This window comes from Chaetura pelagica, unplaced genomic scaffold, assembly GCF_000747805.2.
Source record: "Chaetura pelagica isolate M959 unplaced genomic scaffold, ChaPel_1.0 scaffold31, whole genome shotgun sequence".
NCBI classification, from domain to species: Eukaryota; Metazoa; Chordata; class Aves; order Apodiformes; family Apodidae; genus Chaetura; species Chaetura pelagica.
Genome location: NW_009952481.1, coordinates 2,835,069 through 2,859,245, shown reverse-complemented (window position 1 = coordinate 2,859,245; position 24,177 = coordinate 2,835,069). Strand labels below are relative to the sequence as shown.

Sequence of the window (24,177 nt, the reverse complement as noted above, 5' to 3'; positions counted from 1 at the left end):
ATGAACAATTTCACATTTCTTGAAATGTGCAGAAGCTGCCACCTCTGTGCAAACCTGTCTTTTGCAGTGAAATGGCCTGGCCCTTCACTTACCTGTATAAGCTGAAAACTGTATTGCCATTATGCATCAGGTACACATAGACTTCCTCCACATCTTCATGTTTCATCATGTTGAAGGTGAAGAAATACACCCCTGAGAAGATGACCAAATACAAAGTGTTTGCTTCACAGAGGGAGGCAGTCATGCAACAAACCTGCATGTCTTTCTTGGAAAACCTACACAAGTGTGCCAAGTCTGATTCATCTTTATTCTGCATGTGGCTGAGGTTCAGCCACCTCGTGTTGCAGGGAAATGAGTGTATTTGAGTGTGGCAGGACCACTCAGCCCTTCTCACTGTGACGGGAGTTTCCCAGAGGCTAAGTCTCGTGACCCCTCTCTCCCTTTCTTTCCTCACCTTCCTGCTCCTGCCCTCTCCCAGAAGGGCAGCCTCCAGGCCAGCCAGGCCTCAGAGGCTGTCAGACAGACAGCTTGTCCCCCCAGTCAGGTAGGGCATGAGTGGTTTTGGCAGCACCCACTGCTGCTCACCTGGCCACACCACACCCTGAACAGTGCAGACACAGCCATCACTTCCCCTTCTTGCACTACACACTCTTGCCATGACCCTTGTTCTTTTTAGCTCCTTCTCTGCCCAAAAGGTGCAAACAGTGTTGTCAGTCCAGCCATGTTATGTGTCATGAGCTCTACAAGAATCCATCAGGCAGGGAGACAAGCTCCAGGTTCCTGGACAGTAAGTCTGTAGCATTGAACCTGCAATGGGAGCTTGGAGTTTGTACCTGTCATTAATTACATCGTTGTGGGTCAAAGTTTATTGACATCCACATATACATTAACTGTCAGTAAGGTGAGCTCCAGCAAACTTGGAGGGCCTGACTTTTATCTAATATCATTTCCCATAGCAATGAGTGTATCAATGGCAGGGTGAGCAAGAGCAAGTGAAGACAGTTGGTTTCAGGCTTTGCTTACATATGCCATGAAGGCCATCCATATGCAGTGCTGCATCAAAACAAGAATGTCTAGGACATCAAGAGGGGTGATTCTCCCCCTCTACTCTGCTCTTGTGAGACCCCACCTGCAGTACTGTGCCCAGTTCTGGACCCCCCAACACAAGACATAAAGCTCTTGGAGTGAATCCAGAGAAAGGTCATAAAGATGATCCGAGGGCTGGAGCACCTCTTCTGTGAAGACAGGCTGAGAGAATTTAGCCTGTTCAGTCTGGAGAAGGCTCCAGGAAGACCTTAGATCACTTTCCAGTGCCTGAAGGGGCTACAGGAAAGCTGAGGAGGGGCTTTTGACTAGGGCATGGAGTGATAGGATGAGGGGGAGTGACTTCAGAGTGGGAGAAGGTAGATTTAGGTTAAGCATTAGGAATAAATTCCTCACTATGATGGTGGTGAGACACTTGAAGGTGTTGCCCAGAGAAGTTGTGGATGCCCCCTCCCTGGAGGTGTTCAAGGGCAGGTTGGATGGGGCTCTGAGTAACCTGATCTAGTGGGAGGTGTCCTCCCATGCAGTGGGGTTGGAACTAGATGATCTTTAAGGTCCCTTCCAACTCAAACCATTTTATGATTCTGTGATTCTATGACTTGTTTTTTGTTATGGGCCTGCATCCCTCATCTGCTATTGTTCTTCCTGCACCACAGCTGTGTAAGAGGGGGGATTGATGCAGCTGAAAAATAACTTGGGAAAAACTGTAGTGGCTCATTTCCAGCCACACACCTGTTGCAGGCCAGATCCCAGCTGAACTGGCATGTGGAAGGTGGGAATGAAGAGAGTGACTGGAGTCAGGAGGTGGAGGAGGCAACTGTGAGGCTGCTGCTGTTGCAACATCCAGGCCATGGTTATGTCATCACAGTGGCTGAAGAGCTAAAGGTCTCAAAGCAGACAGTACTGCTCCCTCCCCAGCTCTGGCCATTCCTCCTGCCTTTATGCCAGCACTAGTCTCACTGGCTGGCAAGCCCTCTCTTGGCTTGCTAAGGGTTCCAGTTCAATTTTCCTAAAAGTAGGTAGCAAGAGTTACGTAGAGTGAGTCTTTTCAGTGACGTGTCTAAAGGCAGTCAACTGGTTTCTCAATATTATTGCCTGTGCTTCTCCCTATAGCCCCTAGAATTCCACTGTGTATTTTTTGCAAACACTCACCGTTCACTGGAGCACCAAATCTCCCAGTCATGACATCAAAAAAATTCCCAACGTTGGTTTCAACACTACTGAAGATGATCCCACTGTTCTGGTTGCTGAAGTGAGTAGCCATGGAAGCCATGAATGCAACCTGCAAAAATGTAGTTCTTACTCAGGCAGTCATTCACCAAAAGCACATGTCCAGGGGAACCAGCTACAAATTTTTTTTCCTGTATTTGCATTCTGTTTATTTTCCTGACAGAGATGTTCTTCTAGGGTCTGCTCCAAAGCCATTAAACTCCAGTAACAAAATTCCCATTGAATGAAACTGGAAGAGGAGTAGATTTCTTACATTCAATTGGCCTATTCATGACTGTGAAAGTGAGTGTATGAGCAAGTGTTTGCAGGTCAGGACCTTCATCTGGGGTTTTATTTACTTTTAAGTCTCTCTAGGATAATTCAACATAAAACTGGCTTTGAAATGGATGGTGTTTCTGACAAAGTGATTTAATTACTTTTTATATATTCCCCAATGCATTTAGACTGGATATTGCTTTTAAATGAATATGTGAAATAAATAATGCTCAGTAAAGTCCATACACATTAGTGTTCTTGCTAACTACCTTCAGAGATACATTAATCATGTAGAAGCCCTCTAGAGGTGCAGTTGGTGGAACTCAACTTTCAGTGATTTTTCTCTCTTATCAGTTGCCCTGTACCCTCAGTCACAACAGCAGAGAGTAGTGACCAAAAGAGGGAGCTAAGAAAGCGAAAAGTGCTTTGACTTCATGTCACATCTCTTGCAGTGAGAGGTATTGGCCATGGAAGAGGTTCCATAGCAAGCAGTGCAAAAACTCCCCCATTGGATAATCCAAACCACCTTCAGCAGGATAACAGGGAATGACCCTGAGCACTTGTGTGTGCAGGGAAGGGGGTAATGTCCTCTGCATGTCTGTGATCCTCACATCTGAGTGATAGTTAATGGAATGCAGGCAGAATTGCTGCACCCGGATCCATGAAGGTCACATAGTGACTTGGCATTTCATCTCTGTCTGCTTAGCTGAGAACTGCTCAATTACAGTTGTTACAGCCCCTCACAAAAATTACATCTTTTGTGAGATTCCAGCTATACTGGTATTAAAATAACAAAACACCCCAAACTTCTTTTGATTTCAGATCCAATTGAGAACAAAACCAAAACAGGCATAATCAAATGCAAGCCTGGATCCAACAATGGCAATCATCAGCCATCTGTTCACAAATTTGAGGAGCTCCAGATGTGAGCTGAAAGCTCAGGCTGCTTTTTCTTATCCCTCTGTGGCTGCATTTGCTGTGATGGCAATTTTTTAACTTCTTGCTCCTCAGCCAGGATCACATCAAAGTTCATCATGTGTTAAAGGAAAGCAGCTGCAATGGCAGCTTGATGGAATTTGTTGCTTTTTGTCTAGATTCCATTTCACACTCTCTTTTCTTGGCTGATGAAAAGAGTTGAAAAAGATGATCTTTCTCCCTGGGTCACATCTTGAAGTAGGAGATCAATATGGACACACTAAGTCTTTTCAAATAATCCTTCACTTAAAGCAGTATTCTACTCAGAAGTGTCTTCTCCTTTATCTACCCCCCACTCTAAAATTCTTCGGCATGGTATTAACAAGAAATTATGTTTCTATACTGTGTAAAGGATTTTTAAACACATCTGCTAGAACAGTGGTGGAATTTTACTCGAAAATAGGTATTGCTATATAAGCTTCTGTTGTTCAGCCTCTTTAATTTTTCAGTTTTTTATTAAATTACTACCATTATCTTTATGTGACAAAAAATACTGATAGCTCATTTTATAATTGCGAAAGCATTTATGTTGAACACAACTACAACAAATATTTTTTTAAGATATTCAGCTATAATGCTAATTTCAGTTAAATCTTTAAGAATACTAAAATACTTCTGCTGTATTACAGAAGTCCAGTAATTTTTGAAAAAAAATTAATTGCGAATTTTGTTCTGTGGATTTATCCCATCCCCATGCAGCCCAGGGTGGAGAATTCAAACCTAGGCAATGCTGAGAAATCCAAACCCGTTTTCCCACACTGCACATGTTGGTTGTACTGTTAATTTTTCTGTTAGTTTGCATGCCTTTTGTAAGGATATAAAACATATTAAAATGACTGTTATTGGGAAATAGTAATAGTATTTAACTTCAGTTAAAAAGTGAAGGTCTGTAGGTAAATCAGAGCTTCAGTTTTCCCCATAATCATAGTGTTTGGAAGTGGGTTTTCTTTTTGTCCATGTTTTGTGTGTGCTATATCCCATTTTTTTCCTGCTGCAGCAAAATTGGTTTGGGGGATATGAATCAGCTCAGGAGTAAAACACTTCCATTAAAGTGTGTACGTGTGAGGGAGGATGTAAACTCCCATATACCTTCTGGACATCTGTATAGTCTATGGTGTCTGAAGTCCTGTTTGCCCAAAACCAGCAATGACAGCCAGATTCAGCTCAGTTGCTCTTCCAGATCCTCAGTAATTGTAATGGGAGCTCAGGTCCCTCCCTCACATGAAGGCTCTCTGGAGCTGTATCTGACTGCAGCCACTTGCTCACGCATCTAGTGCCAGCTGAAGTGCTTCAGGGCTCCCCCACACAGGGCTGGCTGGTGGGACCTACAGAAACTCACTCCACAGTGGCATCTGGAGACCAGGAGGGGTACATCTCAAAGGCTTGTCATGCATCCAGGTCTTGTCTTTAGCACCTGAGCTATGCTACAGTCACAGACTCAAGTCTTCCTGCTATTGCTCATATATTGCGACACTACAGTGTATAGTGCGGACAACTCTTTTAAATCCCTTTTGCAACAGCAACCAGGAGTCTTAGTTACACAAGCTGCATTTACTTTCTATTGCCTTGAGAACAGGGCAGCACCAGGTCTCCACTGTACTGCAGGTGTGTATGTATATACACATACCTGCTCTCTGCCACCTGCCAGATTTCTGGGATGTGAAGAAGCTCTAATGCAAAAGCTATGGGACTAGGTCAACATAATCTTGAGCCCAAATGAATATATCCCATCCCTCATTCTTATCAGATCAGGGTTTAACTTCTGTTTTAATTCTTTTGTGGCTTTTGGGTAGTTCATTTATAGGCAGAAGCTACGTTTATCCATATATTTAAGGTATCTAGGCATACAAAGCCACAGATGGCTACTGAGGGGTATTTTTCAAAACCAGGGGACTTCTGTCTGTGCTCAGGGTTTTTTATCCCATCCTTTGAGGAGCTGGATACATATGCTTCTGAGAATCTCTCGAAGCCTGACTGACCTGAGAAGCATGGGCCTGAGTGACCCCTTTATTCTTGTCATATGCCATAGGAAGCATAGTTATGTGTGTGATACAGCTTGATAAAAAATTATAGTCTCCACTCTTCTCCTTTAATGACCCAGGTACTGGGTTCCCTACAAGGGAACCATCTGTGTTTCTTCCTTCTGATTTCTCCATTAGATTCTTACTCTAAAGAAAGACTAAGCCCTGATGTTTTTCTTTTTCAGGAAGATCTGGCAAAGAATATCTGTCAGTCATGACAAGAGCTATGTATGTCTCTCACTATATTAATTTACAGGGGGATTTACTGCTTAACAGTAGAGTAGTTACAGTTTACAGTAGTTAGGTGCTGTTTTTCAGAGAAGAAAACATAACCTGAGAACTGCTGCAGCCAACACAAGCCAAAGGTCTTGTACCTGTAGCTCTGGGGGAATCCCAGGGTAACCCTTCTCGCCTTTGGGTCCATGATGGCCACGCTCTCCCCTTGGTCCCATATCTCCTTTGTCTCCCTTCTCACCCTTGGCTCCTTCCTGGCCAGTTGCTCCATTATTCCCATTGTTTCCATGATTTCCTTAAAGGAAGAAGAACTTGCAGTTTAACATAAATAATTTAATATAATTTAATTTAATATAATATAATTTAATATAATATATTTTAGCAGATAGCTGTGACAGGGTCCTTTTCCACCAGTTTGCAACACGTGGACTTTTCAGCAGCATAAAACCCATATTGAGCTGCAATGGATAAGAAACAGCTGTGTAGTTAAGCTGAAGGTGAAGGTTTTGATGAGCAAGTTTCCAGAAGGAGGTAGACTGATACTTAGGAGTTAACCTTCATGCTATCTTGGTGTTGTGCAAACTGCTGATGTCTCAAGTCCTTGCATTGCTGGGGAGAGAGGAGAGACATGCAAGTGAAACCTCAGTGAACTGCATATTGCCACATACCAGATATGCCACTGCATATTGACACATACCAGATAGCCTGCACAAGCACTATTGCTTTTCCTTTTGTGTAAAAAGTTGTTTGTTGATTTGTAGGATAGGATCAGATAATTCTGAATAACATTTTGTTATTTTTAAAACATGTCTACACAAATGGAAAATGCCTGTACCCTGAAGCTAGATAAAGGACCCATCTATGCCAAAAATGGGACAGTGTGCACTCTCAGGGTGCTCATTGGCTTGAAGGGCTTGACTGATTGCAAGTTCCTAGATTTAAAGAAAGACAAAATTTTTATCCTGAAGATTTTGTGAGATGGCTTCTTGTAAAAAGCGTCACTATAAAAACCATGTTCCTGCATCTGCAGTATTACTTCCTGATGTTTACTGAGGAAATTACTGAGCAAACATCTATGTGACTGACAAAAATTTTAAAGTTGGCTGAAATCACAGGGCAATCATTATGCCTTCCCTGAAGCAAAAGCGTAACCTTCCAATTCAGCGGATTAATGACAATCAGCATTATTCTAACACCACCTGGATTAAAAATCTGACTCTTTGCCACTCAGCTTGTTCTCTGATTAGCCACTCTGTTTATGAATTTACAAGAACAGTGGTGGTGTTTGAGTTCAAATCTAATTATTAAATGATTCTTCAGAGATTTTGTATCAAGGAAAAAAACTACTTCAAACTAAGAAGCTAAATGGTGGAAAAATCTAAGCAGATTTTTATTTGGATAGAGAAACCAATAATTATTAAAATAACAGGATTGATCCTTCATTTAAAGCCAGAATGACTTCTCTGCCCATCCAGAGGAGAAGTCTCCAAGCAACGTTTGATTCAATCAAGGGAACACCAGCTGATGTTGTTTCTTATGGGCACAATTATGTGAAATGCAGCAGATGAAGAAGACAGAGAAATTCCAGGGCAACGAACATTTCTGTTGGCCATATGTTTGTAGCATCCTGTGGGGATAAGAAATGTGACTGAGATGCATCCTCATGTGAGGAAAGGGCAAACCCAGGACTGGGTTGTGTGTCCATTGCAGTCTTGGAAATGTGAGTCTAATGCCAAATTGTCCCGTTTCTTAATAGCCAATATTTTATTAATATGTAATGCAGTATTTCTGCACAAGAGGCCTCACTACTAGGTCTAGTTTACTTCTGGTATGGTCAATTGTATTTTTATAAAGGTTTGAACCTGAACAGCTTACACTAGGCTAATGCCCAATATGCCTATGGCATTATTTTGCCTAATACCCAAAATATGTCAAAGTAACATTTTCTTTCAGTATTTTGTCAACAGAAGCTAATTAATGAAACCTTTCACTCAGAATTAACTTCATAACAGTCAGATTTCGCTGTAAACAGTTTCTACGAAAAATCTACCACTACATTAATTTTTTTCTGTATCAAGATCTGTCGTGTCTGTTGTTGTCAGTACATTTGTGAGACAGAAGGACTATGCAATTGCATTTTTATTGGGATAGCAGGACACATAAGCTTATGAAGATAAGACAAGTCTGTCAGTGACATGTTCATTTACATTGCTTTAGGAAGGAAGGAAGAGAGGAAGAGAGAAAGAGAGAAGGAGGGAGGAAGGGAAGAAAAGAGTAAATTCTATGACAGAACAGGAGCATGTGTGTCTCTGTAAAATATTGGCTAATGGTATGTCAGATGAAAAAAAAGGTTCCTGAATACAGTACACAGTAGCATGGCTGGATATTCAAAGGTAATCAGAGTAATCAATTCCAAGGAACAAGTCCTTAAAATTTTAACAGAAGTTTCATGCTGCTTTAAGAAGAAAGTCCAGTTTGCCCTGGAAATGTACTAAGTTTACTTTCACTATGAATTTGTTAAAGCTGTATTTCAATAACAAATGGGTTTTCACTGGAAAAGTCTTTAGAGTCTAACTGAAAACCTCTGTCTTCCCAGAAATTATAGAAAAACTTGCTTCTTTACCTGTCCCCAAGTACTGATGTTTGGACCATTCTCTGGTATTTCATAGAGCAGCCCATGTTAGACTGATTGAAATGTCAATTAGACTTCATCATTACCTGGCATCCCAGGGGGGCCGGGAGGTCCAGGGGGCCCCTGGTAGAGTCGAACTCCAAAGTCAGCACGGCAGCAGGAACTACAGTCTGGATTCTGTGGTCCATTTTGTGGGGGCTAAGTGCACAAAAACAAACTTGAACTACCTCATTCATGGAGGGCATCATTCATCTGCATATTGATTACGAGGTCTTAACTATATACTGTTTATATGTTTGCTAAGTTTTCAAAACAATTCTGATCTGGTCTGAAATCCCCCAAACACGGGTTGTCCCTGGAGATGTTATTTTTGGAAAGGTAAAGGGAATAGCTCTTTAAGTGTTCTAAGAACTATATGAATGTTAAAAAAAAAAAACACACAACAACAAAAAACCAAAACCAAATCAAAACCAATTTATCCTGTTAAATACTGAGGGTTTTGAAAAGAAAATAATACCAAGTAATGAATGTTAGTTCAGTTCCTATAGTTCAGTCAGGTTCCTATCCTGCTTTTCAGAGATCCCACATTTCATCTGATGTTTCTTGACAAACAAACCTACGATGAGTAGTAGGACACAGGGGACTTCATTTGACCTTCAGCAATGAACTATCCCTCCACTAAACGTGAAGAAAACTGTGTTGGACTGCCCAAAGGAGTTGCTCAAAACGTCTGTGCCGCATATTCCTGTTTCTGGCCCCAGACTTGCATATTTACAGGCTACTAAAGTTGTGACAACTTCAAAAAGTGCCATGACAAAAATTTGAACTCACCACAGCACCTGGTGTTAGGAACATTTGATTATTTGCAGTTGTGAGTGTGCACCTATGAAAACTTGTTTATATTCTGAAACTAATATAGCAGCATAAATAAACTATTATACACAGCTCAGATACTGTAATAATAGTTTGATGATAGTTTGTTTCAGTGGTTTTCTTTCCCAAACTACTGTATTTATACTAATGAGGTTTCATTAAATCTTGGCTGGATTTCATAGCTAGGCACTTTCAAAGATTTAGCAGCCACAATTTTTCTGATGCATCAGCTGATATATAAGTAAAAGGTGTTATTTCTCTGCTTCCTTCTCACTTATCCGCCTTTGTTTCTTTTTCACTACAATTCTTTGATTTTACCCTGAGGGTCAAATCTGCAGTTCTTGAACTCTAGAGGGAGATTGTTACACCAGTCCAACTGCTACTTTTCTCTAATCATTCTGTTTGTCTTCCTTCCTTTTCTTTCCACTCATCTTTGTCAACCTTAAATTACTTGCCTAGTGCAGACTTACTGTGTGATGGCAGCAAACAAGCCTCTGATGGGATGGGAGCTGCCAAATTAACTTAAAGATGTGCTGTATTCCTGCCCTCAAGGTCATCTGCTCGCTTGCTCTGAAACATTAGAGCCTTCTGCCTGTCTTGAATAATGCCAAGCACATCCACAGGATTCATTAGTGTCAAGAGTCTTGGGAGTTTATGTTTCTGGATACAAAAAATGCCTTTCATGCCACCAAAACACTGCAGCTCCTCCAATGGGACAGACACATGCCCTCTCCAGCTGGAACCACTGATGGTGAAGCTGCCATGGGGATAAAGGCTGACCTGACAGCTCAACAAATTCAGAAAGTTATGGGAATGTTATGATTTGCCAATGGGCAGAAGGGCTTAATATTCCTGGGGGCTTGGTCAATACTATGCTTTTTACCTTAGTTTTTAATGACATGAGTATTTTATGAGAAAAATTAGTTTGGCCTGTTGGACTGTCCCTGGATAACATGTTTGTATCTCTCTTGCTGTTTTATCTCTCCCAGTTGTTAGGAAGACCATAACTGACAACCACTGGACACATGGTTTAAAGCTTTCCCAATATGAGAGAAGTAGACCTGTTTTCAGCTTATTTTCAGTCCTTTTGTTAGTGTTGTGATTCATATTAAAAGAGAAGGCAGATTATATACTCTGCTAGCCTGGTTGCATGGGAAAAATCCCACTCACTTAAAATTAACTGCTTATGCAAGTCATAAAGCAGTATGGACTTATTGTTTTTACTGATCTTTTGACTAGGAGGAAAAAAATGTTCACTCTCAGCTGCCAAGAACAATGAATATTCAGGATACTCTTTTAAGCTATAAAAGCAGAGAACTTCATGAAGAGTACATTAAAAGGAAAAACCTGTTTCTAAAGCAAAATTACACTCAAATGGGACAAAGATTAATTACAATTTACTTGCCAAAGGTGTTCTGTGCAGCCATTTGCATATAAATTTTGTTGCACAATGAATCTTTGGCTTTGCTCTCGGAACATGAATATGATTTAGGAACTTGTGAAATGCATCACCCACATTGATATCATAATAGAGATAGAAACTGGAATGTTTCTGAGGCTATTTGCTGAATTTCCTATGATTTAGCATGTAGGAGGCAGTTCTAGGCCTATATATACACGGTCTATAAAATTCCCTTAACTTAAATCAGAATTGGAGACCCAGCTCTTTATCGCTTCCTGATTAATTTTGTAGGTTTCTGTTATATTGTCTAAGACAATGCAGAACATGAGTACTATACTCCACCATTTTTGGCTCCTGTTCCTGGCAAAATAATGTGTCTACGGGTACTAAGGCTACCCATGCCCCTTCTCTAGAATTAAACAAACTAAAATTGCCAAACTTCCAGTGCACCAGCAGATTGAGGAGTACCTGAAGATTTTCAAAGAGCAACCTGAAAAGGAAGATTGTGTCTGTATGGCTCTCCCAGGCAGTAAGAGACCTCATGCTTGAGAAATGCTTGTTATATTTCATGTAAGTTACCAGCAGCATGGAAACTGGCCTTGTACCCAGTGCAGCAAAGATCAGTGCTGTTTTCCCTGTTCCACAACAGGGAATGGAATAATTGAAATGCTTTAGCAAGAGGGTGAAATTCTCCATCCAGGGCTAAAATAACGAATGGATTAGGGACTTAAGGGTGCAATACCCTTTGGATAGCTCAGGGGGAAGAGAGAGGTTTGACATGAACTAAAACGTGTCAGTGCCACCTTTGTTCCTCCTCTACCTGGAAATCCCTGGAGTCAAGAGATGGAAAATACCTATTACATCAGCCACCCTGTGATGAATTATCCCTGTCATGCATCTGCTAGTGCTCCATTTCATTTCATTTCAGCAAGCCAAAAATTGCATCATTTCCCTGCAAAGACTGCTGCTTAGAGAGGATCTGGCAGGTAAATGACTGCCATCAGCTGGACTCAGACTCACTGGATTAAGTTTTAATGTCACAAGCCTCCTCCCCCAGCAGGCAACACCAAACATGTTGCATTAAACCCTCTGATGAGAGACACCTGCACCCCTAACAGTGACACTTTCTGTGAGGGAGAGTTTTTCTCCTAAAAAAAACTTTGTAATTTTGAGTTAAATCCTGCATTATCTGAAATTGTACTGAGTTAAAGGGAAATCTTCTTTAAGTACCAATAACAAATGATCAATAGCATGCAGCTGCACAGTTCTCTCTGCAGTTGGGAGGTGCACGCACACTACCTGGCTTGTCATAAACCTGATGGTTTGCACTGTTTAGAGACTGCAAGTGCACTTTAACATACCTACAGTTAAATATTGATTCTGCTGACTGTATTGGAGGAGCATGTAACTTCTGCCCAAGAAATATGAAATGCAAAACATATAATATTTAAATACAGGGAACATGGTGGTGTATTAAACCTATTCCCATACTTGGATGTGTTCCAGTCCTTCAACCCCTTTCTGCTTATCATGAATTAGGTTACTATTCAATACTTGTCTACCTATCTATGATTTTTGGAAATCAAAATATCACCATTTGATCTGAAAAAGTTTTTAAAAAAGAATGTTAAAATTACACAGGACTGAAACATTTGTATCAGCAATAGCAATAAACTCATGTACTTGTTTCTTAAAAAACATCAATCAACAAAAACTTCATTTGAGTGGAATTTTGTTTTGCCTAGTGCTAGAAAATGCTTCATCTTCTGCCCTTCAGAATTTTCCTCTTAAATTTGGATTGCAATATTTTATGTATAATCAAATTATGCCATTTTCACTCTGCTGTTAGCTAAAATGCCATGCACAGGGCATGAAAAGATTCTCAGTTTAAAATGCAGATACAACAGATTATTTAGCTTCATTCTGAGTCTTTTTTCCTCTCAAACTATCTTTGATTTATATTATTAAATTTATTCATTACATTATTACCATTCTTTTTTCAAGTGATTCCTTAGAATAAAATTTTTGAACACTCAGAATTTCATTATGTCTGTCTCAAGATGAAAATAATATACTTGATGTAAATAATTTTCAGTTAGAGTTAATGCCTGCTACTTGAATCTTCTCAAATGCCTCTATAAATTCTGTAATTTTCCTCCACATGCAAATGAGTTACCAGAAACTAAAAATTTAATATATTAAATAAAATAAATAGCTTGAAATCATTAAAAGACCATATATGAGAATTTATGATTGCACAGGATCAGGTTCAGCAAAGCAAAGGGCTACTGTGTATTTTGAAACCAGTGTCCCCAACCACTGCTGATTGTACCAGCTCATTAAAAGATCCTATAAAGCAACCCAGCAGGATACAGACCAACACACAGCTTTAATAGAGATAATTTCATAAATATATTACTTATAATCTTAGGGAAAAAAATAAATAATCTTATTAGCTTTAAAAATATATCTTTAGAAGATTAATTCAGAGTACCTGGACTCTATCTGAGGTAGTCAGTTCTACATCATCTACCTCTGGTCTCAGGACTTTTTGATCTGCAGAAGTGCTATTATCAACAGTCCACTCTATAAGTTGACTCCGCTGTTTCAATATTTCCCTGCTTCTGGAACCTTTATGGCCAGTCTGGTGGTGACTTTGCAATACTTTGGCCACTGGTTTATAAGATCTTCTGCTCACCTCCATGTATTCATCTTGACACAGGCAAAATGGAAGAAAAAATAAAGCCAGTAGTTGCCAACTGATGAAATCCTTCTCTGCCATGTTATTCAAAATAATTTTCAGGAGTCCAGCAAATGCCTTGCAGAAGGAGAACTTCTTTTCTGCACCAGGAGATATGTGGTCCTTTCAGCTTTTCCACTAGTAAGCCTGGCACTGAGACCAGTACCAGGTTTTATACGGTTGCGTGCAATAAATAAAACTAAGAAATGCCAAAGTGACAGGATACTTCATCCAAAATCATTCATGCTCCTTTAAACAAACCAAGCATTATTCACCACTTCACCACCACAAGGAAAATTGATTTGTATGCTGGAAATGACCACAGCATTTAACGGACTCCCGTGGTTCCTATTTGGGGGCATTTTAAAATGTAGCACCTTTTCTTTGGCATGTTTTTGTTTAAGTGTGAAAAAATGTGATAGAAATGGAGAACATGTGGCTAATGGTTTACGCTCCTTGATTAGACATGGAAAGGCTGTGAATTCACACTCTGAAATGTCTTTTGGACACAGTCACCTTCCTTATTTGCCAGGAAATTCACACACACACAACTGCGTCAGCCCAGTCCGAAAAATCCTTCCAAGAGCAATTAGGAAACAAAAGCACAAGAGGAGCTTTTGCATATGATCCTGACCCAATGGCTGTTTCTGACTATGCTTTTCATTCACTAAAAGAAAAATATTGAATTTCTGTTAGCTGGCCAAGAGTGGAAGGAGACTGGGTAAGTAGCTCTGAAAAACTGGATTGAATTCAGATTCACAGAGCCCCATTTCTCAGCGTCAGTTCAACGTACTCAGCCAGGCAATATTTTTTTCCCCTGAGTTCCCAGTGTTTTGCTAAATGCAACTGCCAAACCAAGTTTTATACCTTCACTGCCAAGTAAATATAAATTTACTGGGGGCTTATTTCACGCTAAAAGAATCAAATTATATACGTATAATAATATCCGCATTATATTTTTGAACCACCCACTCTAGTGTCCTCTAGAAAGCCACAGCTGCAGAATCCAGTTCTGCAAATGTATCCATATCCACACACATCCAACCCTCCCAAAAGCAAGTCACTCCTTCATCTTTGAGAAGGACTTCACCTCTACGTGGCTATAACAACATTACTGAAGGCAACGGCCCCAGGAATGATCCCTGGCCCTGCCATGTAGGGGACTGGCTCACACTCCAGTTGTTCAAGGCTGACCATCCTGCTTAACATTTGGCTGGGGCTCCTCTGTGACCTCTGAGGTGCTCTGTGGCCCTAAATTATCCTGGTTTTCCCCCACAGTTTTCTTTTGTTCCTGGTGCAGGATGCTATAGTAGTCTTTTTTGAGCATAAGTCTAAGGTTGCATGAGCACCTGGGGCCCACTGGGTTGCTGATGGAGGTTTCATCCATCCGGAAAGTAGTCTCTGAAGCTAATGACCCACAAATATCACCTGGGCTTAACTTTGAAGGGGAAAATAGGCAATGCACTCTAAAAGAGATGCTAGGAATCCAGGACATGGCCAACCAGAAGGCCAAGACCCAACAGTGAAATGAGGTGCTAAGTTATTCAGTAGTGTAAAAAGCCCCCAGCATACCAGCATGCTACAGGAGCAAGGCATAACACCACAGGCACTGCTAAAGAGAGGAAATAAGTTACATCTGCTGAAATGCTGCAGCTTCATTGACTGCAGCTGCAAGGGGCAGCCATTATGTGTCTTCAGCACCTGGTGTATTACTGAGATGGGGGTGAGGAATGGAGCATCTGAAGAAACAAAGCCTGATCTTAACCCTTGTGAAATCTGAGGAAATCCATGACCACCTGCAGCACCCTAGTTGAGTCAAGGAGAGCCCCAAAGAGCAGGGGTGGCTCCTGGTTATCTCAGCTCACAGACTTGCCAGACAGAGCTGTGTCTCCTTGCTTCATGCTTCTGTTGTATTTATCTCCCTTATTTTGAAGCTTTAATGGCAGGCATCTTAATTCAATTTTAGTGGAATCTGGAATTCTCAAACCAGATGCTCAGCATCATTGAATAACACTTCATAGATTAGCTCTTGAGAGTTGCTTCAGTGTATAAATATTAATTAACTAATAGCTCTGCAGAAGAGGCTTGTTAGCTTACGCTTTATGACTACTGAAACTCCTGATTTTTAAAGAAGTGTAAATAAGTTATTTCACTGGGAAGGGTGAGATGGAAAGGAACTTATTGGAGTGTGAAGCAAGAATTCCTAAAACACAGTTCCAGACTTTGGAAGCTGCTGCCACCAAAATGGGGTTTCTTTTTCAGGGAGAGAGGATTTTCTTGGTAGGAGGGGAATTTGAAAACACTAGACTCTGTAAAATTGGGAATGACTCAGAAAAAAAAACCCAGCATGTTAATTTATCTTGGCACTTAATAATTTGATTCAGCAAGTGCTGGGACAGCACTGATATTTTCAGCTGCTGTTAGAGCTTTCATGGCTTTCCAAACTCTGCTCCAGGAGCTTCCTGTGGCAAATGTTTCCAACGTGAGTAATGAACATTCACAGCACCCATGTCCCAAAGGCAGGAGGAATTAAACCAAAGAGATTTGGGCTTCAAAGTCCCCATCTATCATTTCATGCAAGAGCTGAAACAAGCCTGTTTCTGGGCAGCTGTTGGAAAGAAGAAAAATTCTCTTCCTCGCTTTCTAATAGAGTCCACCTTGTTCCTACTCATCACTGCCCTGGTGGTTTGATACTACACACACATTTTTTTTGTCCAAATGAAGAGAGTTTAGACTTGGCTCTTTTACTTACACTCTTCTGAATAGAAATCTATCTGCCAGAATGTTTGCTGCCCATCATTCTCCTCTGTGTCTTCAGTGAGGAGCAGCTGGCCCTAAAAATCATGGTCTACAGGCGAAAATTTTGGACTTAGAAGTAAAAAGCAATGGAGGAACAGATTCTGATTCTCCGTTCTTGATCTCCAAGTGGTCAAATACACTTATCCAAATGTGTGAACTAAATCTAAAATAACAGGACATCAGAATAGCAGTGCTTTGAAATAACTTTGTACTGCAACAAAGCACAAAAATGTTCCATGTTGGGAAGGACTTGGAAAAGGACTGACCTAAAGGTTTTGGTTTTGCTCTTAGTTGTACAACCAGTGTGTGCTGCCTGTGTGCTGACAGGGAGAATAAAATCTTACCCCCTCCCTACCTCTTTGCTGTGTGTTTCCACACCCAGCATCCCCCTCACAGACTTTGTTAGCTGAGCTCAAGCCCGGCCATAACAATCTTTCTCCTGCCAGCCTCTGGCAGCAGGATTTGCCTCTGTCTCGTAATTAGCAGTTTAAGATGAAGTAAAGCATATGGATCTGTTTAGGCCAGATAATGAGATATCAACTAAGATGCACTAACTGCTGGGTGAAACCTGCTTCCCGTGTTCTCTGCAAGCAAAAACTCTGCTCCGTGAGAAAGAGGAATCCTATTATGATCTCATTGATATTGACATTGGGAAAGTGGGTTATTAGGGAGGTTATTACGTAAAACTGCAGGCCAGCATTTCAAGTGGTAAAAGAAAAAAATTATTAAAATTCAATATAAAAAAAAAAAAAAAAAAAAAAAAGCCTGCTGTGGCCCAGGCAGGATTTTAGCTGTAATTAAACATTTACAGTTCCTTCACTTAGAAATAATTGTGTTTGCAGTGATAACTCCTCCATTTCAGAGCCAGAGGTAATCTGTACCTTCCCAAGTGATCTCCACTGAGTCATACCCAGTATGGCTGCATAGAGAAAATGGCTTTGAAGGCTTTTCCCACCACCGTGCTGACCACTGCAAACCCACAGGAACAAATGAGGTATTTTCATTGAAGGCTTCTGTGATCTGCTCCTTGTTTCTGCAGGAGTTTTGGTCAATAATGGGAATCCAGGCAAAATTCACAACCCTCCTCCCCAAGGAAGCCTCCATAGAGATAGGCTACCAAGGAGAAAGAGATTCATGGGGCTTTCCAAGTGTTGTGCACCAAAAAGAGTCACAGCCAGTGCAACATCACTTCTATGGCTGAATATTTTCTTCTCCTGCAACCTACTGCCACTGAGCTCTGTGGACAGCAATGGGGCAGTCAGTGCTTTGCTTCATGACACCCAGCCTGTGTGTAGCTTGCAGTCATACCAGATCCCAGAGGTATGTAGCAGAGAGGTGTGTTTTGTGGGTATTTCCCTCACTGGTTATGGGAAGATCTTGCCAGCTGTCAGAGTAAGACAGTGGGGCAAATCCAGCTCCATTACTTCTGTCCTCACCCAAAGAACAGGAGTCTCCAGAAGGGTCTGGATCCTCCTACCTTTGACATTTCCTTTGATCAGGAAGTCTTCTTGCCTTGCTTGACACTGATGTTTTCTTTCCAATATAATATGAGGTCCTGCCTTTCTGCCACCCTTCACCACCCTTTAGGTCTGCCTCGGAAGGTACGCTGTGTTGATGTGCTCTAGCAACAACTGCTGCCTCTCCCCTCCACTTTTCACAGCCTAATACCCAGAATTCCCACCTTCCATATGCCTGGACTAAGGGATGCCCAAAACAAAAGGATCAGCAGTGGGCAGAAATTTGGGCCTGAGCTCCCAGCTACCAGTGGAGCCATAGTCTGGATGATCCTCCAAAACACACCACACCTCCCTTCAGCTTGTCTGGATCCCTCGCTCCAAAAGAGACACAGAGCCCTTCACTCCATCAATGCCATTTACAAGGATCCATGACAAACTGCCTGGATCAGACTCGACAGTCCCAGATGGGATCGCCAGGTGTTTTATCCAAGTCTCTTTCAAACTTGGAGAAATAGATTTCACAGTGGTAATAGGACTCTGGTGGTGGAACAAATAATGCAGTGTGATAAGCTTTTTCCAGTCTGCAATGCATCAATTATCTGTCTCTAATTGAAGAGCCAGAGCACAGTGACTTCCAAGAAAGCAGGGTGGGGAGAGAACAGACACAGTGCCAAAAAAATAGCCGTGGTCAACATTTATGTCAGGGGTGGATATCCTGGTTCGGATGAAACAAGATCTAACCTGAATATTTGGCTTCATCTTAATTCACCTTCCTCCCCCTCAGGTTTCAACATGTTTACATTTATTACTTGAAATATGCTCTTCTCTGCAATTCCTCTGTTCTGGCCAGGACCAAAAGTATAACGGCTAAAATACCACAGAAACAACTGCTCGTTATTTTAACCACCCAACAAGCAATAAAGAAAGTTTTATGAGAAGTCCTGTCCTAACTGCATCCACAGCTCAAACTTTGCACGTGCTGGAGGTGTGGGCAGTTTGGATAAGGTGTGCTGGTTTTGGGTGGGAAGCTGAGGCACAGTTGCAGGCCCCACAGATGCCCAAAACTGTTCCTCTGCCCTGCACAAGGAAAGGGAGGAAGACAAAAAGCCCTTAGTGTGTTCCTGTACAAAGGAGAGGTCAAGAATGAACTGTGAAACATTTGTCTAAGGACTGTAAGCAGAATTTCAGAGTTTATGTGACCTGGTGTCACACAAATCACTTTTAACGGCCCAGATTTAGCAGAGTTTCTCAGATTCCTAAGATGTGTCAAAGATGTAATGTCTTTGGGAAACTGTGCCATCAAGTGAATAACAGGGCTTATATAAACGGTCAGACTGTCCCAGGAGTTCTCCCTACTCGGGCATGGGATGAAAATGAACTGTGGCTGATCCATAATCTATTAACCCAGTAAGAGCTGGTTACTGGGATAGCTCTTGACTGTTAAGATTCTTAAAGTCTTTCGTTTATGAATGTATTGAAATACTATCAACCAAGAGTGGGGGCTGTTGGGAAAATGGCATCTCTATAGTTTTGGTTGAGAACCTTCTGGTAATCTCTGAAGAGATCATTAGGAGAAAGGTCCAAGCCCTTGCTAGTGCAGGGACTGTGTCTGGGCTCCAGGCAAAACAAGAAAACCTGGATCACCACGCTTGGGATCCAGAAACAGATAAAACAAATCACACTGTGGTAAGAGGAGGGGTATCCATCACCCCTGATTTTGCTAAGTTTCCTGTATGTCCTATCAACAGCACATACCCTGAATGGGCCAGTTGCAAGGAACTCCGAAGCCAGCCTTAGAAAGAGGAAAAAAGATGGGGCTTATCAGAACAACCCAGGACAACCTAGCATATCAAGACAGCAGCTGCTGTGTGCTGCAGGCTTACCTTTTCCTTCATGTCTTCCCCTTGTAAAAGGTTTCTGGTAAATATCCTTTCCACAGGCATCTGTTTGCCCCAGAAGAGGCATAAAATTGACAGACTGGACAGAACTGAGAGGGACAACTGGCACAACCATTTTCATTCATTGCCTGCCTGTTAGAGATGGAAATTATTTTTTTTTAATATATGCTGTAATAATAACCGGGAAAGAGCCATAGGGACTGGTGATGAGTAACCTCTCTTACAGAGCTGGTGGCCCTTGCTGGATAAAATCCCAGCCAACTAGTGTCATTTATAACAGAAAAGAATGAGCTTCCTGCAAGGAAAAGCTGTGTTTGTCTTCCTAATTTGGTGTCTAAATAGTCACTTTCACTGAGAGTGGAAAAAAAAAAAGATACTTTTAAAAGGATATTATACTACCCTGGTGGGTTTTTTATGGAATTTGCAAAAGATTTTTGCACTTTATACACTTGAGGAATTCCTTATTCATCCATAGGAAAGGATGGATGTTCCTACAATGCTTTACACACTTACAGACCATTCCTAGACCTGTTACCAACCACATCCAAGCCTTTAGTCTTGAGATTGTCAGCAATTACTCCCTCTGGTTGAAGGGATGGCTCTTGCCAGATTGCCAGGAGTTTGTCCAGTTTCTGGCTGCCACAGTTGTTACCAAGTGTTCAACCCGTTATGATAGCCCTTGACCTGATTCAGAGTGCATGAAGTGGAAATAAAAGCAAGCTGGACCTCAGCATTCTAGCTGAACACCTCAGTTCTCTAGCAATGCCATAGGCACACCTACTGCTCCTGCTGTTTCAAGTGTCCATGTTACCTGAGGTTTTTACTGTGTTGAGGATGGAAGAGCACTCTGTCAGCTCCTGGGCTACTTGCTGCAATTGAGCTACCTGAGCACAACCCATTTCTGGCTACATATTGAGGGAGTGGTGTTGTAACCTGCCAAATCTATCTATGATTTCTTCAGGAGACGGGGTTGGTAAGAACAGGTGCTGTACAGAGCTGAAGGTGCCTCTGAGAGCTATGGTATCATGTCAGCATTATCCAGGTGATGTGAAGTGTGTCTTTCAACCCTGGAGAAGGCCCTTTTCCTGCTAGTGTCAGCAGGCCAGGCACAGTGAGGCAGTGTCTCCAGCCCAGGGTGTGCTGCCCTGGAGGGAAGATGCATCATGTGAGTTTATTTCCATGGCCACAAACACGCACACTGACAAGATGAATAAAGTGTTCTGTGATGGCATAAATAAAATACAGACTGCAGTTCAGCAGACAGTGTAAAAAACAAGTGGGCAACAATGCTACCTGAAGTTTTTTGCATGTTAGGCCTGCAAGAGCTGAAGGATTTCCCCAAATCCATTCTGTTAGCAGCACTGGAGTAGTGTCTTGCCACTTTCCTGGTAAGGCTGTCACTCTGGGGATTACCCCAAATGGGTTAGAATAGCCTTGTTTTGTTGTGGCCTGGCTGTGTTTCCATCTGAGACAGCCATAATGTTGTATGATCATGGATAATTCCTTCACTGAGCAGTTTTGGCTCTCCCTGAGCTTTCAGAGGTGGGGAAATCTGTGAACTCCCTTGAACTGGACAATATCTCAAACTTCCATCCCTTTTTCCCTGCCTGGCTCATTGCTTTTAACAAGGGTTAGTTGTTTCTCAAGTCACGATCCACACCGTGCCAGTTTCTCCACTAATTGCTGTACCTTGTCACTGAGGAGAGCAGGAACCCTTGCTTTGCTCTTCCCATGTTCAGATTTTGCAGGAGTTCTGTCAGCAAATAGAAGAGCCAAAATCTTTTTCTGTAACATAGAACTAAAAGTATGCAAGTGGCTGAGAAACTTTATATCAGCAATTCATCCCCTACAACACAGTCTAAGTTGCACACACTCAAAGTACTCAGAGGTAGGGCAATGAGAGGTTCTCAGAGCTGCCCCATCACCTGTTTCAAGTGACACTCCTCTTGCCAAAGTTACAGGCTTAGGTACATATCCTGAAGTTTTCTTTTGGGAGACTGACTCCAAATAATAGGTAAAAATTACTATACCTAAAAAATGTATGGACACTGAGCTGTTCTCTTTGTTATCATCTCATGCCAGAATGTTTAGTTTCCAAACCCCCTTCCCTATCAGCCTGTAATTGCTGTGTAATGGCCACCCACAGCACTGATATGTCTATTTACTTTGTTAGAAACATGTTATGGAAGGATATGTTGCTTTTAATTTCGAATATGCTTTCTGGAAAGAAAACATGTCTTTCTGCAAGCCTTAGTGAGGAAAACTGGCAGAGATAAGGCTTGTTTCTTAAATCAATTACCCCTGAGGTATATAAATTTAATTTGTTTTTTTGTTGACTTATTACTGTTTCTGTTTAGACACATTTTTTCATTATTATTTATTTTTTAATAGATAAGTCAATCATCTTGGCACCTTTGGCAATTTAAAGCTGAGAAGCACAGATGTCTGGATGGGTCCATAGGAGGTGTAATTCTTTCACATATAGCTCAGGCTCACTTAGCCAACACAGGCTTTGGAGGGAAAATAGAGACCTTATTTCTCTAACACATCTTTGGAAAAGCCTCAGAATCCTCAGGACACAGAAGCTGCTAAAGCAGACATCAAATTTACTGACCTGATTTTAATGTTGCTCATTAGTTCATAAGAAAAACAGATGGGACATTGAATTATGGCCAAGAGTTTGTGTGCAGTAGGACACCTTTGGCTCAACAAGCCACACCCTGGACCTGCCGTTTCTATTAACTTTATCAGTAATGTCGAATTGAGTCTCTGGTGGGAAAGAAACCTGAGTATTATTATGAAAGGCTCAACTCCAGGATTGTTAGCAAATCTGAGCAGAGGCACTTCCAGCACACAAGGCAACAAGCCCAGCCTACACCTCCACCTTTAGGCTGAGCTCACAGGATGGTACATAGGAAAAGCAAAGCTCTCATTGCAATCAGCACATTTATTTCTCTGCACCCCACAGGCAGCTGGAGGCAACACCAAGCAAGCAGCTGCCAGGGTGCAGCCTGAAAGACTCCAGCAGCACTGCAGAGTTGTGCAAGAGAGAGAAACTGCACCACACAGCAACCTTTGGCCAAATATCTGCTATTGCAGCAGCAAAGCCAGCAGAGCCTGTCTGCCAGAGGGGAAGCTGACAGACCACAACCCTTCCAGAGCAGCAGGGAACCAGAATGGGGCTGGCCAAGATCCACAGCCCCTCCTTGCCCACTGGCTGAGGAGAGTCTGGGGGCATGGGCAGGGGCAAATATTGATTTTATCCTCTCTCCCCAGGGCAGCAGCTCCTCTTGGAGACTTTAGTTCACCTGTCTGCTGCTAGAATTGATGCAGGAGACTAGCCACAGTTGTTACTTTTAAGTTTTTGTTGTTTGTTTGGTTTTTTTTCCAGAGAAAAATCTGTGCTTCTCAAGGTGCCTCTGAAAAATCAAATTAATTCCTTTCAAGTAACTTCTGAAAGTCTTTGGGGTGATATCTTTACCATGTGTTCCAACTGATGGGATTTTCTTCTGTTGGTCCTTATCCCATTTCCCTCTGCCTCCTGAAACATACCACGTTGCACAGATTACCTGTGCCCTAGGCAACAGGCAAGCACATGTTTTCCTGAAAACTATGCCAGGAAGTTATGCAGGCAGAGTGAAGATGAGCAATAGACTAAAGGTCAGGAGAGAAGTGATTGTGAAACTCAGAAGCACAGATTTACCATCCCACAGCAGTGTATACAGCTGGAGTTGGGAGAGTCTAAAGAAAGATGCTAAAGTTTTAAGTCTAGCTGACCACAAACACTTTGCTAGGCTCACACCTTCTGTTAAAACAGTGTTTGTAGAGCTGTCCCAGCCCCCACCAGCACAGGAACCTCATCTGCCTCCTTCCTGATGTCAAGCCTGAACAATTCCTCAGTGTATGCAACATCAGTCAGAATGCCCATCACATGTCCAAATGTCATTTATAACATGCTTTTCTGCCTGGCTTAGTCTGGGATCTTGCTGTGGGTTCATTTCTGCATCCTAACTGAGGTTTGTGCCCTGCAGGAACCTGCTGTGTGACATGGAGTCCTGCTATGATGGGCACTGCAAAGGGGAAATGTGCTTTTGAGGAGGGGAGCCCCAAAAGGACCAGAATTTCTAGTGTTCTGACCTTATGTTGCTATGAAGGCGAGTAGCATGCTGTGCTTGCAGTGAGCAGAGCAGCAGGAGCTGCCACAGGATCGATACACTCCAGCACTGCCCAGTGTGGACCCCTGCAGCAGAGTGACACTCTGGGGACAGCAGAGGGAGAGAAGAGAGGGCAAAAAAGGGGAAAGGAACATTTTGTCTGGGGCCAGACTCAGCTTCCTACAAGGCTCATAATCGATGTAAGCTCTGTCAATAGACAGAAGAGGCAGCCCAGCTTGTCTGCACGTCCGGAGCACATAGCGTGCCTGCAGCTCGCTGACGAGGGAGATGGATCCTGCCTGGTGCCACACATCTCTTTTAATTGAGGACAAGCTGGGGCTGCAGCTGGCGTCAGGGGCGGCGGAGGGGCCTGCCGAGGAGGCTGAGCTGGAGCTGCTGCCGGCGATGGGGGCAGCTGGTCCTCTCATGCGGGCTGCGCCTGGCGCCGCAAGGCTGGGGGCAC

The 24,177-nt window shown here is 42.2% G+C and overlaps 1 protein-coding gene across 1 annotated transcript in view; it reads right to left on the bottom strand.

Annotated features, from left to right (window-relative positions):
- The window catches only part of C1QTNF3 (C1q and tumor necrosis factor related protein 3), a 15,127-nt gene extending 1,599 nt beyond the window's left edge, over positions 1-13,528 (bottom strand). Inside the window, exons 1-5 of the mRNA XM_010008737.1 lie at positions 13,161-13,528; positions 8,478-8,589; positions 5,900-6,054; positions 2,197-2,326; positions 93-192 (exon numbers count right to left, since the gene is read on the bottom strand). Coding sequence (XP_010007039.1) covers positions 93-192; positions 2,197-2,326; positions 5,900-6,054; positions 8,478-8,589; positions 13,161-13,448 — 785 coding nt within the window. The 5' untranslated portion in view covers positions 13,449-13,528. The remainder of the gene's footprint in view (positions 1-92; positions 193-2,196; positions 2,327-5,899; positions 6,055-8,477; positions 8,590-13,160) is intronic.
- Positions 13,529-24,177: the final 10,649 nt, after the last annotated feature.